Source organism: Apteryx mantelli, chromosome Z (genome assembly GCF_036417845.1).
Source record: "Apteryx mantelli isolate bAptMan1 chromosome Z, bAptMan1.hap1, whole genome shotgun sequence".
In the NCBI taxonomy this organism is placed as follows: domain Eukaryota; kingdom Metazoa; phylum Chordata; class Aves; order Apterygiformes; family Apterygidae; genus Apteryx; species Apteryx mantelli.
This window is the reverse complement of record NC_090020.1, coordinates 85,707,004-85,723,726: the sequence shown is the minus strand read 5'-3', so window position 1 is coordinate 85,723,726 and position 16,723 is coordinate 85,707,004. Positions and strand designations below refer to the sequence as shown.

The 16,723-nt window shown below is 44.4% G+C and overlaps 1 protein-coding gene across 1 annotated transcript in view; it reads right to left on the bottom strand.

The window, feature by feature from the left end:
* DCC (DCC netrin 1 receptor) overlaps positions 1-16,723 on the bottom strand; it is a 593,344-nt gene that overhangs the window by 227,501 nt on the left and 349,120 nt on the right. The window contains exons 6-7 of the mRNA XM_067315554.1: positions 11,528-11,682; positions 9,284-9,404 (exon numbers count right to left, since the gene is read on the bottom strand). Coding sequence (XP_067171655.1) covers positions 9,284-9,404; positions 11,528-11,682 — 276 coding nt within the window. The remainder of the gene's footprint in view (positions 1-9,283; positions 9,405-11,527; positions 11,683-16,723) is intronic.

The following is a 16,723-nucleotide window of genomic DNA, read 5'->3' as shown; positions in this document are numbered from 1 at the left end:
ACACTGGAGGAATTACAGCAGGGTGTTTGCGGCCGCCTGCCACAGTCCTTTTGTTTCTCCTTTTCCTGCATTTGTAAGATTTTCGGCTATCACTGATGTTCTCTGTATTACTTAAACTGAGTATATTAACGCATCTAAGGTCTCCTTTAAGCTCTCATTATATCTTTAAAATAAAATGAATAAAAGGCTAGCACATCCTCACAGTCTACTCAATTTACTTGTATATAAAAAAACACTTTTGTATATAGACCATGTGAGACTCTTCCTCTTTATAAGTATGCATTTCAATTATATAGCTATATGGCTATATATATGTATACATATAGCTTCCTTCAAGTTCACAAAATGGGAAATAAAACAAACCCATCCACCTTGTGAGAGCACAGGACTATCAGGGTGGCGACAGGCAGCGCTGAGCGGACACGGCTGTGTTGGATACAGGCAGCAGGAACCTCCCATAGGCTCAGCTCCCAAACTCCCCTGACTTTATATCCCATTCAGGTTTCTCCACAACTTGACTCAGTGCCTTTTAGGGATTTTTCGACAGCTTTTCATCAGTGTGTAACATGGTGCATTACTCTAAGCGAAAACATAAAATGCAGAAGCAATGCCAAACCTGACCGGGCGACTCTTGAACGAGCTGTTCAAGGAAACACATCTGCTTTGCACTCAAGAAGCTCTTATACGAGAAATGAAGCTTTCAGGTATGTAAGTCTAGTCATTCACCTAATAGTTGTTAAAAACAAGATGTCCTTTTCAAGGTTAAAAAAAAAAGTCAAAGAAAAGGCAGCTCAGAATTTATAGTAAGAGATCCTATATGAAATGATGACACTAATTACATTTAATTGTCTGCAACTCATATAGGACTGGAAAGTACATCACTTTCCATATTCATAACATAGTCACTTCAGTGCTGCTATTCTGACAAATTAAATTCTAACGGATCTTGAAGTGTTAGAACTAATCGTGCAATTTTTCATTCTATCTTGTGATTATCCTGATGTTACCACATAAAGTCAATATACAGTAAGTGATATTTTAATTAACACCACTTAAAACCTAATTGTATTCCAGTTTCCCATGACTATTATTTATCAAAATTTATTCTATATTAATAAACATAAAATCATAGCAGGCTGGATTTTAAATGGTTAACAATATTAAAGAAGATTATAACAATATTAGAGAAGATTATTACCCTTCCTAGATTTTTTTTTTTAATTATCCTAATCTATTTTCAAATATATTTGTGTCCCTATTAGAATATAGACAATAACTCTTCCTCTCTTGCACACGATAGGTTTCACAGTATTTTCTATAAAATTTTCTATTGTCTCTAGAGAACCTTTGTGTTTGGATCTCTCTTTAATTCTGTGCTCAATTAAAAAACAATTCTAAATGATTCAGAAACCACAAATGGTTGCAAGTATCCAACTGCCCCCTAGATGACTACCTTTAAAATTTAGATCTTCAAGTCCAGCACTCATCTGCTGTACTGCTGAAGGCACTGGACTTCCCCAAGTACCTAAATTTCTCCCAGGAGGTCTGGGGTCACCAACGGGTCCATCCCCAGACACCCCCATCTGCACCCAGGGCCCGAGAGCTCCCACCAGCTCCACACCTACTCCCTGCGTTTGTTGGCCTTGGCCATGACACCCAACCGCGTTAGCGATGGTGGGCTACAGTACAACCCCGACGGCACAGCACGAGCTGTGAAACCTCCTCTGCTCCCTTGTACAGAGCAGCCGCCCATCAAGAGCCCTCGGGAGCACACGGGAGACCTCAGTTCAGATCCTCCCCATCTCAGATTTCGAGAGGCATGAACATACAACTCCTACTTGTACAGGCAAGACCACAAACACCAAATGCATTTTGGACTGTGCTCCCTCTCCTCCTCTCTCCTTTTGAAGCTGTCAACAAAATTACACATTAATTTAGGTAAGATCTGGATCGCAGGCTTCTCAAGTGAGATGCTAAGGACCAGACTGTAGAGCCTTTCTAACCTCTTACCTTACCCAGGTGTTTCACACAGAGCAACGTAGCCTCAGCACAGCTGAGAAAAGCCTCACCTCAGGATCCCCAACATTTAGTTATCAGGATATCCTTCAACACAACATGAGAGATCCTACTTTCAGATGAGGAGAAGTCTCCTGGTCTCCCCACACCCCCCTGAGCCAGGGCCTCCCTCTTGCTGCATTTCTCCCCTGCCTGCCCCAGCTTCTCCAGGGCTGCCTGCCCCACGGTTTCACCCAGGCAGGGACAGGAGAGAGGCTCCTCTCCAGCCCGGCCAGGGTCCTCAGAGGGGGAACTGGTGGCCTTGGTCCTCTGGGCTGAGCAGTGTGCAGGGCTCACATCCCGAACCTCCCAGGACACAAGGCTACTGCAGCTGCCAGGCTTTTAAATCATCATAGTGCTTACAGAACACAGCTGCCACTTTTTCTATCATTATTTTAAGCAAGATCAAGCATCTCTAACTGCATCAGCCATGTTCAAAGCCTCCCATGAGGACAAACCTCCGTGATGCCTAGCTGCTCCCACCTGCGTGTTTCTGAGCAAGTCGGGGACCCTTTTGGTCCAAAATGGAGGTGTCTCAATCCCAGAACCTGATCATAACTGATCTGAACGGTCCCCTTCAACTTTTATACATTTAGATTGATGCTAAAACCATCCCAGGCATCAAAAAAAAACCCCCACTCCAAATACCATGCTAACTGCCTGATGTCCACAGGGGGATTCTGCAATTGGTCTTTTCAGTAATTTGTCACAGTCCAAAGTTTCCAGCAAGGCTCACTGAATCAAAGGCAGGCAGAACCAGAAATGACCGCAGGAACTCAACTAATCCTTTCCTATGCTCCACAGCAGGTTTAAAAATACCCCTATTATTCCTACCAGATGTTTGCCTAACTTATTCCCAGTAGGTGTTTCCCTAAATTATTCATAAAGGCCTGCAAAGACAGAAGATCCAAAAATCTTCCAAGCTAATCAACTGCCGTGCTTCTATCAGCCTTCTATCACCTCTGTTGTTTTGAGAATAGGCTTTATACACCAACTTTTCAAATTCAAAAAATATTCTGCTAATTTTGCATTTTTGCATAAGTCTGTTATAAATCCCCAGTAAGGTGTCATAATATTATGGCAAAGACCACCATAAAAGCATATAAACAAAATTTATTCTTAGCATTATCATGATTATTACTGCTTATATGGTGCCATAAATGTGAGCAGCATACTAGTTATGCATACCAAAATAAGGAAATTAAGTCTCTTGTTTCAATGCAAAAACACACGACAACACAGTTGTGGAGGTCGTTCTTCTCCCCATCCATGGATGTCGTGTATTTTACTGCTGTTGGTTGCTAGCTGTTGCCTCGCTCTGCCCTGGAGCACCTCTGGGCAGCCATCCCCGGTGGCAGCGGTCCAGGCTTGATGACGATACACAGCACATTTTTGGCACACGTGCTTCAGTCATCTCCAGCACGGAGGAAGAGTGCCCCGGAGCCCGTTTAACAGAGGCTGTGTTTATCCCGCAAAATCACTGCCCGGCCCGGAGCCAGCTGGCACGGACCGCTGCAGGTCCATGCTGCCGGGGCTACCTCTCCTGGCACAGAGACACTACGCCCCATGGCTTAAGGCATCGCTGGGGGTTTGTGTGAATTTTTTCGACTCAAAGCATCTGAAATACTCCGAGGGCTGTGTTGCAGCTCAGTCGAGTGCAACCACGCACCAGCTCGCAGAGAGCCACTCGGCGCCCTCCGCATCGGAGCTGGAGAGCACCGAGCATGAACTTGCCCCCGTTCTCTTTTATTCAGCAGTTGGCCACGCGATCAGCGTAATTTACACCACACGCTTAAATAACCCTTCAGAAAACAAATAAATTCCCACATCCCCGCAAAATTGCTTTTCTTTGGGTTGCTATAAATATATAAATGGATATAAACACACACATCCATCCATACATATAATCTACTCTGAAATTTATGAGTGGGCTCTTGAAATAGTCACTCCCTCCCTTCTCTTCCATACCTGGCTAAACCATGGGATGCACCTCTGAAATTTGCTATTCGGGGCGAATTTGCAAATTCAAGGCACAAAGTCCCCTGGACAGATGGCACAGTCCAGCTCGCTGTACTAAGGCAGCATCAGCATTATATTCACAAACATGCATTTGCCTAAGCTGCTTTTAAAGTTTCCACTAAAGAACATTCCTCGCCACTACTTTTTCCGGTGTTTTACCATCCTGGTTGGTAATTCCAGTCCTCCAAGGACTAGAAAATCTGAACTTTTTAATTTCAAAATTAGCTCAGCTTCTGGAGATTAACACAGGTTTGGGTTTTTTTTTTTAAGTGAGGAAGTAAGACTTACTGATAATAAAGGGAAGGGAAAACAGCACCTTACAGAAAGTTCTTAATAGGAATTCCTGGACAGAGAAAGATTTTTGAGAACAGTTTGAGTTAGCTTCCACTGCTTGGAAAAGTAATTCACAAGTTTCCCAATCTAAGTCTTATTATGCAGACAAATGCAAAGATCTCACACATGCAAAAACATTAGATTTGCTAGCTGCTAAGCTGAAAATCCGACACGAGGAGGAGTTACACAACTTGCAAGTAGAGGGATACAAAGAAGAAAGAAAAGGGAGGTGAAGAAAACGACAAACCGAACCGAGCGGAAAGCCGAACGGCTGGTGTTAAGCACTAAGCGCTCGCTTGGCGGAGATGAGCCAAGGACTGGGCCCCCCCTCAAGGGTTTCACCCCTCTGCATCCCTCCCGGGCACCCTCGACCCCCAGGAGGGCATCTGCGCGGTACTGACGCGGGCGCCGCGAGCCGCTGCTCGCATGCCGCCGGCCCTCCGCATCCCCCGCGTGCCAGCAGCGGAGCGAAGAGCCCCGGTGCCTCGTGCAGCTGCCTCCTTAGTCGTGCCGCAGAGCGGATCGCTTCCTTTGCGGCTCTCTTTGCCAAGTTGGCTGCTAACACCAGGCGCGCGCAATGATTTATAGCATTTTTGTCAGTCTCTGGTAAAGGCTATTTTCCTAAGCGGAAGATTTGTCTAGCAAGGAATTTGTTGCAGAAACATAGCTAATAATTATCCACTGTATACACAAGTTGATTACTTCAGGGCTGCCTTTACTGGTTTCTCTAGCTGGTCTTTCACATGACAGAATAAAACAATCCCTCCAACATCCAGTGAATATCTGAAGGATGCATCAGACAGAGAAACTACAGGCATAAAGCAAATAACTGCTTAAATTCTTTACAGGGAGGTTTTCCTCTGGGATATTCTTCACATCTGAAGCATGCATGTCCATCATTCACTAACACAGCGTTCTCTATTCATTTCCTAGGTGAGCAAATAATAGGTTTTATACAGTTATAAAAATAAGACAGTCATCTGAGATCTCTTTTACTTGCTTCTTCTTGCTGAGAATTTGCTTTCCAGTACCTGTACTAGAAGCACGTACTATGGGCTTTATTCCAGGTACCTGCTTACTATCATTGCAAATTCCCGTAGTCCGTAGCGGTCACCTCCCTTTAGCAGAATTAGGATACAGAAACAGAGGAAGCCAAGCAGTGAAGTGGCCTGAACCACCCAGGACATTTGTGCTGAAGAAGATGAGAGAACTGAATACCCTTAAGTCTGATTTAATGGCTTTTTTTTTGGTTTTAAAGCAAATGAAAAGCATCTGAAGTCAGATTCCTTTTCCTGCTATATACTTGTGAGCAGCCTCTTCCCAAGACGTTAGCAATAAAGTTGTTAATGGGAAAGAAATGGAAAAGAAAAGAAATAACCCAAAAATGCCTTTTCCCCAAGTGTTCTGGAATCCGCAAAGGCACACTAATTTGTTGACTAATGCATATACTGCAGACCACCTAACATCACTTATTTTTCTCTAAGTCATAATGTATCATTAAATGCAATGTCTCTCTAGCCATAGTCTCCGTCAAAAAAGGACAGAAATATTATAGTTCTCAGGGAGCTCACTGGCTTTTTACAGTCTAAGTAACACATATTGAAATAGCTCCTCGCATCCTATAACCACATCTGGAATGCTAAAAGTGGAGGCCATTATCCACGTGAACTCAGAGCCCATTTGCCTTTCACTTCTCATTTCAGCACCGGCTAATCCCAATTTAGCATCACACTGTTTACAAGGGTGTATTTGATGGGTCTCAAGCTGATCTTATTTACACTTGCTTTAGGCCAGCTTGTGTGCTGCTTCTGCAGGTTCCCCACTTAATGGTGGTCAGCAGAGGGTGTGAGACCACATTTGTGCAGTACGACAGCAGTATGAGCAGACTGATTATACCCTTCTACCCAAGTAAAATTTTTAATGTCCTCTAACACAACGTACACGATACATTCAGCCCATAGCATGGTCAAAGTTTTGTGATAAATAAAAGCAAAAATGATCCATGATTTTATGGATCAAAACAAAACTGGCTATTCTACCCTCACGTTGCTTTAGGGTATAAATCACCGTTAGTGGAAAATCATTATTAGTTTACATAAAGGGTTTATTTGATCCCAGCTTTCAAAGAAAACTCAGTTACCTCTGCATCATGTTTTGGTTTATGCTTCCTCTTAATTGGTGTTTCCAGAAAGCGATGGTAACTCTCTACGAACGAGCACACTGCAACGCTCTCAGGAAGAGCCACCGAGGGCCGGGGCTCTACGAGGGGCTGCCACAGCCGGGAGCAGCCCGTCCGCGGCCGGGCCGAGATGGGCAGCACAGGGGTCCCACTGGGCGCTGGCCGCTGCTGAGCGTGTCCCGACAAAACCTGAACACCGAAGGCTACGGTCCTCCCACTGCAGCCGGCCCCAGCACTTAATCTGTATTTATAGACAGCTCCTCTACCATCTGTGCAGGCTGCCCTTACCATCTCAGAGGAATTGGGGTGGCATTGTTTGAAGAGCTGATTAAATAGCCAGAAAAAAGTAATCCATCACTTAAAAAGGGAAATGGAGACAGTTTACAATGGTGTCCTGTAGCTCTTCAGGATATTTTCTTCCTTTTCTTCTATTTTGATTTTAATCCAATGCCAAACATCATAAACACCCAAACAGAGAGCAGAATTTACTGACAGCACTTCACGAGCAATGACTAGGTGGGAGCAGTGATGGGTTATGCAGTTTCCTCGAGGCTGATCCTAGCACTGGATTAAACTCCGCTACAGTAGAAGATGCTCTGCTTCCTGCAGATGTTGTTACACGTAAATGTAATCTAAAGTGCATGAGCTGAACATGAGATTCAGATTAAAAGAAAACATAAAGGAAACAAACAAAATACAAATGTGCATCTCCCCAGGGTGAGATGTGAAGTGGTTGTTTTTGAGTGGGATGATGTCTCTCTGATCCCTGCTGACCTTCCCTCAATATCACAAGGATACTTCTCCGCCAGTGAAATCCAGTTTCTAAGTGACTTCTCATTCTCACATTCGTCCCCAAGGAAAGATAACCTCATCATCACCTCTGCTGACCGCATGGAGCAAAGAGAAGGCACTCAGCTGGCAGGACCCTGCACTGCACCAGGTGCAGGGCAAGTATGAAAGTGAAAATCCAAACAGGAGCCTCTTGATCCTGAGGGGCATCCACCACGCTCAGTTAGCCTACGAGTCCCGCACAGCAGGGCCAGGAGGGAGCACAGGCTGGGGTGGCACATCAGCAGCAGGAGGATAAAATAACAACTCTCTGGCCACAAGGTTTATTCTCTGTTTGCTGCCCTCCCAAGTCTCCCAGTAAGCTGCACAGTTTCACGGCTGCAGCGTCTGCAGCCCGAGCGTCTAGAGCGGGGGAGAGAAGCTGTGAGGTCTCTGCTGCAGGAGCTGCTTTCAGGCAGTGGAAAGAAAAGAAAGGCTTATAAAGGGGATGCTGGACCACAAGGGAGAAGGAGTAAGAGCAAGGTGAACCTCAAAGGTGCGCAAAAGCCAAGTTCAGCCATTCATCTGGGACCAATGTAGAAAACAGAGGGAGGAACATTAGCCAGGTTCCCATCGTGATTTACTTTATGTATGGTAAATGCACGGAGGGACTGCAAACTGGGGGTTTGAGGCTTTCAGTGATGATCTCTCAGCACTTTTGTGTATCAGATGATCGTGGCTAAGCATATGTGATGCTGCCGCTTCCCTCTGCACTGCATGTAATCGGTCTGTACAATAGTGCTTATAACACAAAAGCTGGCAGGACTGAACACAGAGGGATTTCAGCCAACGTTTCTGCTCATTGCTCAAACAGGAGTAAAAAAAAAAGTCAGCCTACCACAGCTGACAGGAACATGGGCAATAGCCCATGCTTTTCCCATTTTCTTCCAGAAGGACAGAGTTTTATCAAAGCTTTAAATTTTCATACTGATGCTGTGTGCAAACTTTTCAAAGGATTTCCCAAAGAGATTCTGTGGTATGAGCTACCAGGCTGGTTAATTGATCGCAGTGGGGCCATCTGGATTAAGCATTTGTGGGTTACTGAGATTCTGCTCTTCCCAGTCCAGCTCAGAGAATGAACATTGCTTCTATACGTTCACTCGTTCTCAGTTTACTGAGGTAATCCATGAGAAGTAGTAAGAGTAACCTGTAGTCCAGCACAGGTCAGCATTAATCATCTAAAACCCAGAAACTTTATGAAAGGATTTTATCCACATTCTCTGTAACATCTTGATTAAGATGAAGGCCTCTTTCTGTTGGTTTAAAATCCCCAAAAGCAGCAAACCAAAACACCTATAATGCTGTAGAGTGCAGTCCACAAAAATCAAACACCTATTAACTTCAGAGCAAGAGAAGAATATTCATCCTTCCAGCATGCAGAGTAGACACAAACCTCACGATCTCAACGGTAGGCTGCACTTCAGATCCCACTGCCAAAGTGCTCGTCCCCTTCCTCCCTTTTTCCCCCAAGACAAATGTTCTAAAACAACCTAACAAGAAACTATATATGATCTAATTGCATTCTGCTTCTGGACTATTTCCTTCCATCACCTCGCTCACCGATGATCATCATCTTGTATTTCAGCAAGATAAAGCCCGACAGAAGGTAAGACACTACCACTGGCCTTTCATGAAGGTTTTAGTTGGCCTCCAGAGTCATTTCTAGGACAAGGCCATCATCAGTAATAGCCCCAGTGAACAGAATGCCTCAAACTGAGTATCTGATAGCTTGGACAATTAACACACTTTTAACTACAGCTAGCCAGCTGGATAAACAATAGGGAGTAAAGAGTAGTAGCTGTCCACTAGGGATTTTTATGTTAATGGTATTAATTACATCCACAATTCTGTGTGTCCTTTGCATCTTACCAGGCTCCGGGATGATTAGCTGTGCACTGGTCTGTGCGTTTCCAGCATCATTTTCAGCTACACACTGATAAAAACCTTCATCTGACTTTACCAAGCCCAGAATCCGCAAGTTGCTGCCACCCTGGAGAGACAGGAAAAGAGAGAGAAAGGAGGTGGAAACAATTAATTAGACAATACCATCCAAACTGAACATGGGCTATAAGACTTTTACACAATAGCTATTCTGTGAAGCAAGGTACTACGTATGTGGTCTCAACTCTACTCGTATAGCCCTGGTCCTTGGATGCCTGTAACATTAAGCACCTTCATCAGAAATCTACTGACACCCGTGCTGTCTGCGCGCGCTCCCTGCTAAGGAAGGTGCCTGCCGTGAATTCCCGTTGTCACATGGGCCAACCCAACACCCTTCTCCAGAGGTAAGCTCCAACTGACAGCCGTCACTTGCGTGGTGCTCCGCATTTTGTTTTGGCTCTTTGCTGCAGGGAAGATCTAAAACAGCTTCCAGTGCCGATGGGTTTCAACAAATACTATTTTGAAGGTCAGCTGCTCCTTATGGCCTGAGGCCTGGAGATCCGCAAGAAAAGGTCACTCAGCGCTTACTCCATTTGAGACACATTTAACTTTTGGCTTCTGTTAGTACAAGCAGAAACTAATTATGTTGGGTTAAAAACTTTGAGTGAAGAGTATGCTCTGGATGAACCGTATCTTCAATAAACAAAAAAATAGAGTGAAATAATAATTTTCTAGTACTGCTGCCACACAACCAATACAGCAATAGACCTTTCCGCTCCTTTGACACTTAATGCTTCTGGCTGCTTTCTAACATGCAATGAGGTAGAAAAAAAACATTGAACTTGCTATTCCGTATGGCAGAGTAATTCCATTATGTGTGAAAAACACAAAAGAACGAACCTTATTGCTGATAGATAATTAAAGTCTGTTAGAAGGTGGGAAATTAGAAAGCACTGAACAGTCATGTCTCTGAAAAAGCCATATCTCGTGGCCCATGGACATCTTCACTGTTGTTTGCTGAGATTTTCAGGGGAGTTTGCCATCACCTCAGCTCACTTACAAGAGCTGCTGCCTTCAGGAGAGGACAGCCAGATCAGTGCTTTGGGAAAACTCACTATAAATTCTTAGCTTCACTGCCTATAAAATAAGGGTATTTGAACTAAAAGAGGTTGGAGCCCTGTGGGGGGACGTTATTTTGTGTGTTATGCCCAATAATTCTCTTGGAAAAGTTGTAATTATGTCAAATGACCGTTATCATTATTAACCCTCGGTGATTCACACAAAAACAACCTAAGAAACAATTCCTCTTGTCCCTGAAAGCATAAGCAATATAAAACATTTCCTCAAAGAGATCTGAAACACAATACAAACACAATACAATACATAGGGAGTGTTGTCAGATGAGAATTACACTCACAGCAAAAAGCCTGCGTTTTATTTTTAATTCCTGCGACTCTAAACAGATGTTGACAGGAAAGGAAGATGCTGAGAAAATGAAAGAACTGCCCAATTAGGTGAACTGTGAATAGCGTTTCTCAGCTCCCATTTAAGGCCATCCCTCCTTTCACTTACAGAAGCTGAAAACGGGCCCTACTGCCTATCCTGAATACGCTGGCGGCTCTGTTGCATGCCCCGTTTTTCCGTGGTGCTACTTTATCCTTTCTTTATCAAGAGCATCCTCCTCCTCCTGCTCCCACAGCTCTGTGGAGCACCAGTAACACATTCTCTAACCCCTGCTCCACCTACCTGGAAGGTTCAAACCTTTATATTTAAAAGGAGAGACTAAGATTTGTCTTTATCAATAACCAAGCCGTTATACTCTTCCTCCCCCGGCACATTTGCTTTGATTGCCACTCTTGATCTGCTGTCCCAGAGTACAATTTCTTTGGAGAGAAGATCTATTATTTTTGTTCACAAAGAACAGTGGCGAAGGGAGTCATTAACATGTGGCAATCAATACTATTAATAATAACTTAAAGTATGTCCTGAAACTGTTATCTCTCCATGAAAAGAAACCATTCATATCTCACTAAATGCAGGAGACAATGTCAGCGGGCTTGACGTAATCTCAAAGAAATAGTCCTTATTTGCATTAGGAGGCAGAAGATACTTGATTTGCTTTCTTCAGGAAAACTGGCAAGGTTAGGAAGGCTGTGAGTGGATCAAATATGAAAGTACATTTCAAAACCTAGAAAAAGATAAATTTATAATGAGAAGAGGCTGGATAATTACCACTATCTGAAAATAGTCACTAGGAATGACCACTTCGCCGTTCTTGATCCATTCCACCGTAGGAGCAGGCTTACCGGATACAGCACATTCAAACTCAATATCCATACTCTCGTAGGCATAAAGATTCGAAGGGCGAATTAAAAACCATGGTGGAACTGCAAAAGATAGAGAAAAATGAAAAGAGGCAATGATTGGAGGTAAATGAAGGCTTAGAAAGTAAGTAATTTCAATAAGTCTGAAAAATATTAGACATAAATAGAAAACATGTCTGTAATTCAAATTACTCTTCAACCCTGAGTTCACTGAAAAGTAAATACTAGGGAAAATATTTATTCTAGAGAATACACTTAAACAGTTGCTGTTAAGATTTGTTTCCATTTTTTGCCAAAAGAAAGAATTAAACCTTCAGTTCAGAAAACATGTAAGATTTATGTGGAACAAAAGGTATATAATATTCTCCCAAAGTGCTTTGGGTAATCAAATCTCATTCATTTCAAAGGATCAGATGCTAACTGCAAGCAGGAAGAGGAACCGTAAGTCAACATATGGAAAGGTAGGTCCAGGTACGAGAAGTGCACTGACAAACGACAGGGAATTTAAAGTATTTAGAGTAGAAACATTTTCATATAATCAAGGAGAAGTTCAGACTGGATTGATAGAAGATGAAGAGATAATCAATAACCAGCAAATCTGTCCCTGGTGATTGGAAGAAGAAAAAGGTTGAATTATCTTTGCTAAGGATGAATTCTTATTAAGCTAGCAATTATCTGTTGCCTTGTATTACTATAATATATTCACAGTTTTGCAGTATGCTATACGATATGCTAATTTAATTTAATTTCATCATTACCATAATACTGGTATGATGGAAATTAGCAATTTGAGAAAAACTGCTAATAACATCACATTTCTAATGAGCCCCCCCATCACAGTAAAAAACACATGCAAAAACCAACAATCCATATACATCCCATCAGCTTTCAGAGGGGAACAATGTTTCCTATTTTGAATATTCATAGTTGCCAGGAAGCCAGAATAGATTAATTTCTAAGTACCATCTATGACTTATCATTTCAGACAGAAAATCCAATTGTATTTCTTGAGCCATCACTCCTGATGTCTGATTATAATATTTATAAAGTCGTAATATTAAAAAAACCCTCTGAATTAAAAGAAGGTGAAGATTATAAAAATCAATTGCTCAGAAGCTAAGAAACGTTAGAATCAAGGCTGCCCTCACATCTCTAATTTGGACCCCAGGTTTGCACAGATTACGGCTCAGTCTCCAATTACACGATCAAATTCCATTTCTTCCACGGCCTCGTTCAACACCCACCGCGGACCGTGCGCGCTGAAAGAGCGCTACTCAAGACTGGATTTCATGCTTGCCATTTAGTACATGGCTTCATGCCTTCTAGCCTTCATATTATCCAAACTTTTCTCTGCAAAAAGAATGATTAATTCCCCAGCGGGGTTCCCTCTGGCTCATATCCCCAAAATACCGACACAGTCCACAAACTTCTTCCCCTCCCCATGCCCTCCCAGGCAGTAAGAGGCACCTCCAGCCCAACTCTGCAGGGCAGGAGGTGAAATCCAGACTAGTACTGAAAGGGCAGCAGTACTCCCTTCGTTTTCTTGTTCAGTTGGGTATGAGTTAGACCAGTCTCCGCCATAGAGCATTCAATACAATTCAATATATTCAATATTCATTCAATATATTTTCCATTGCTGTGTGAGTGCTCTGCATTTTTGCACATCAGACCATAGAGTCGCATTGGGCATGCAGCAAACGAGGACATCGCTAACGACCTTCCAAACCAGCGTCTGTAGCAATGCTGTAGCGAACAGCCAAAAATCTCACTCTTCAGGGCCATGTTTAACCCTCTTCTGCCTGCAGCCGCTTGCCTAACTGACAGTAGAGTTTCCAACTCTGCAGCAAAGGCAGGCCGGGCCCTGGCGACGTCCATCTCCTTCATTAGGCATCCTGATTAACCCGCTGAGTGCTCTCCAAGCCGGTGCGCAGCGCAAGGTGGGACTTCTCTTGAGAAGACGCAACTGGTTTATTTAGAAGCTGCACCTAACGCACGCAAAAATGGGGATCGAAATAACACCGCAAAATTTTTGGCAGCATTTGCTTGCTTTCGGTAAATACTTTCACAAAACTAATGTTCTCTGAACATTGTAGCATTTAGTAATTTTTTAAAACCAGCTTCCCTCCTCTCCCCAACTCTGCTGTTGGAGCTGGCGTCCACACCGGTCTTCATCCGCAGCCACGTCCATCATCACCGCTGGAGGAGCTCGGAGAAGAGGCGAGAGGTACCCGGCAAGCGGAAATCCAACATTTTGGGGCTTGGCTGCAGCATTATTTTGCCAACAACAAAACTAGGATGGCTTCTAACTCCCAAGTTATGTTTCTGTTTTCGAGCTGAGTCATCCCTACCTGAACGAGCTTCTGCCCTGGGCCCTCCAGCACCGTGCTCATTCCCAACCTTTTCTTTTTCTCTTTTGGTTCGGTTCCTTATCTTCCATTTGTTTAATAATTTGGGATACCTAAAAGCCCCAGATCAAGTTCAGATCAAATGCATGCAAATTAAAAGTGATGAGGTGTCCTGACTAATTTAGCGGCCCAATTCCCTACTGCAAGAGCTGACGTGGACACGTGCGTTCAGGTGAGAAATTCGGCAGGCCGGGCGCTTTCGGCTCTGCCGCTACACAGGACCGAGACAGCCGGGCGCCAGCCTGCGCCGGCCAAGCCCGAGAGCTTCAACTACCACTAAACCACCTGAAAGACAACACACAATTCTGCAGGTGATTTTTCAAACAAAGTACCACTTGTAAGCGAACACCGGTAACTAAGATTCTGCTCAAGACCTTTTTAAGGAAAAGCACCAGCAGCTACATTAGAGATGCACAAAAAGAGACAATTTAGTGGGTACAGTTATGAATACTCAGCGTTAAGTCTGGCTCCAGGAAAGAGAACCAAGCTGTTTGGGTAAGAAGAGCCGAAGAAAAAAAATTAAGTAGAAGAAACTGCATTCATGTGTTAATTTTTAACTTTTTTTTTTTTTAAACACTAAAACCTTAGTACAATATATTCAATAAACTTGCATAAAAACAGGATCTAGGTAGCTTACAGACCATAAAATATTTCAGAATTCCAACAAAATCATGACCTACTCAATCTTCATTAGCATACAAATTACGATGTCACCAGAAGCCCACAATTAGTTCATAGACTTGTAATTCGCAGCTTCCCTTCCCATGAAGTTATGCTTCATGCCGCCCGCGTTCAGGGACTCCGACCCCGCCTGGCCCGACGCCGCTCGTGCCCTCGCAGGCAACGGGGCTCCTGTGGCTCCTCTCCCCCATCTCTCTCCTTTTTTATTGATAGAGTTTTTCTAGACTGGAGGGATTTTATTTACATGCACATCTTGACGGCAATGAACTCAACGCAAGACGGGTGCTGGCGAGGAAGCTGTTAGGGCACCAGGGCTATGCTGGGGACAACCTCCTCGGTTGAAAGCAAGGAAAGGAGAAGACCAGCTCCACCAGCAGGAAAGATGTTCCAAGAGGGCGTTTATCACTCCTGCGAGTGCAAAGCATTTACCGAGACGTGCTTTCCCCTAAGCAGCTGATTTAAACTATTGCACGTGCACTTTTTCATGCAAACAAGGAACTGCAGTGCAGCTGCCGTGGTTTCGCTTGAGGAGCTTCTGTAGCAATTTTGAGTACGAGGTTTGGAGAGGATCAATACCACATTTGCGCCCTGTAGCACCGTACATCCCTCTCGTCTCATTCCGCGGTGCCATTAGGAAATGGCACCGCACGTATCGCTGCTTGCCTTCTTTACGAGTTACCTTCAGCATACAAATGAGGCATACAGTGAGGTGGATTGAGAACTGGCTGAATGGCAGAGCTCAGAGAGTTGTGCTCAGTGGCACAGAGTCTAGTTGGAGGCCTGTAGCTAGCGGTGTCCCCCAGGGGTCAGTCCTGGGTCCAGTCTTGTTCAACTTCTTCATCAATGACCTGGATGAAGGCACAGAGTGCACCCTCAGCAAGTTTGCTGACGATACAAAACTGGGAGGAGTGGTGGATACCCCAGAGGGCTGTGCTGCCATTCAAAGAGACTTGGACAGGCTGGAGAGGTGGGCAGAGAGGAACCTCATGAAATTCAACAAAGGGAAGTGCAGGGTCCTGCACCTGGGGAGGAATAACCCCATGCAGCAGTACAGGTTGGGGGTTGACCTGCTGGAAAGCAGCTCTGCTGAGAAGGACCTGGGAGTGCTGGTGGACACCAAGTTAAGTATGAGGCAGCAATGTGCCCTTGTGGCCAAGAAGGCCAATGGTATCCTGGGGTGCATCAGAAAGAGTGTTGCCAGCAGGTCGAGGGAGGTGATTCTCCCCCTCTACTCAGCCCTGGTGAGGCCACATCTAGAGTACTGTGTCCAGTTCTGGGCTCCCCAGTACAAGAGGGATGTGGCACTACTGGAGCAAGTCCAGCGAAGGGCCACAAAGATGATTAGGGGACTGGAGCATCTCTCTTATGAGGAAAGGCTGAGAGAGCTTGGCCTGTTTAGCTTGGAGAAGAGAAGGCTGAGAGGAGATCTTATCAATGTGTACAAGTATCTGAAGGGAGGGTGTCGAGAGGATGGGGCCAGACTCTTTTCAGTGGTGACGAGCGACAGGACGCGAGGCAATGGGCACAAACTGAAACACAGACACTTCCATCTTAACATGAGGAAAAACTTTTTCACTGTGAGGGTGACAGAGCACTGGAACAGGTTGCCCAGAGAGGTTGTGGAGTCTCCTTCTCTGGAGATATTCAAAATGCGCCTGGATGCAATCCTGTGCAATGTGCTCTAGGTGACCCTGCTTGAGCAGGGGGGTTGGACTAGATGATCTCCAGAGGTCCCTTCCAACCTCAGTGATTCTGTGATTCTGTGATACAAATCTGTGCGTTGAACTTCCCACAAAATGAACGAGTTTCACAACTGTTGTGCACTTGCACACAAACACCTTCTCTACCACGTCGTAAGCGTGTCCCCTCTATTTTTAACTACGGACACCGCTACCGTGAGCGGTTTGCATCATTGCTTCGGTGCAAACTGTACAGGATTCAACACAGGCAGACACCACGAACAGGGGCAATACAACACCCTGAAGCAGACAGATGTAATACATTTAGGCTGGAAATGT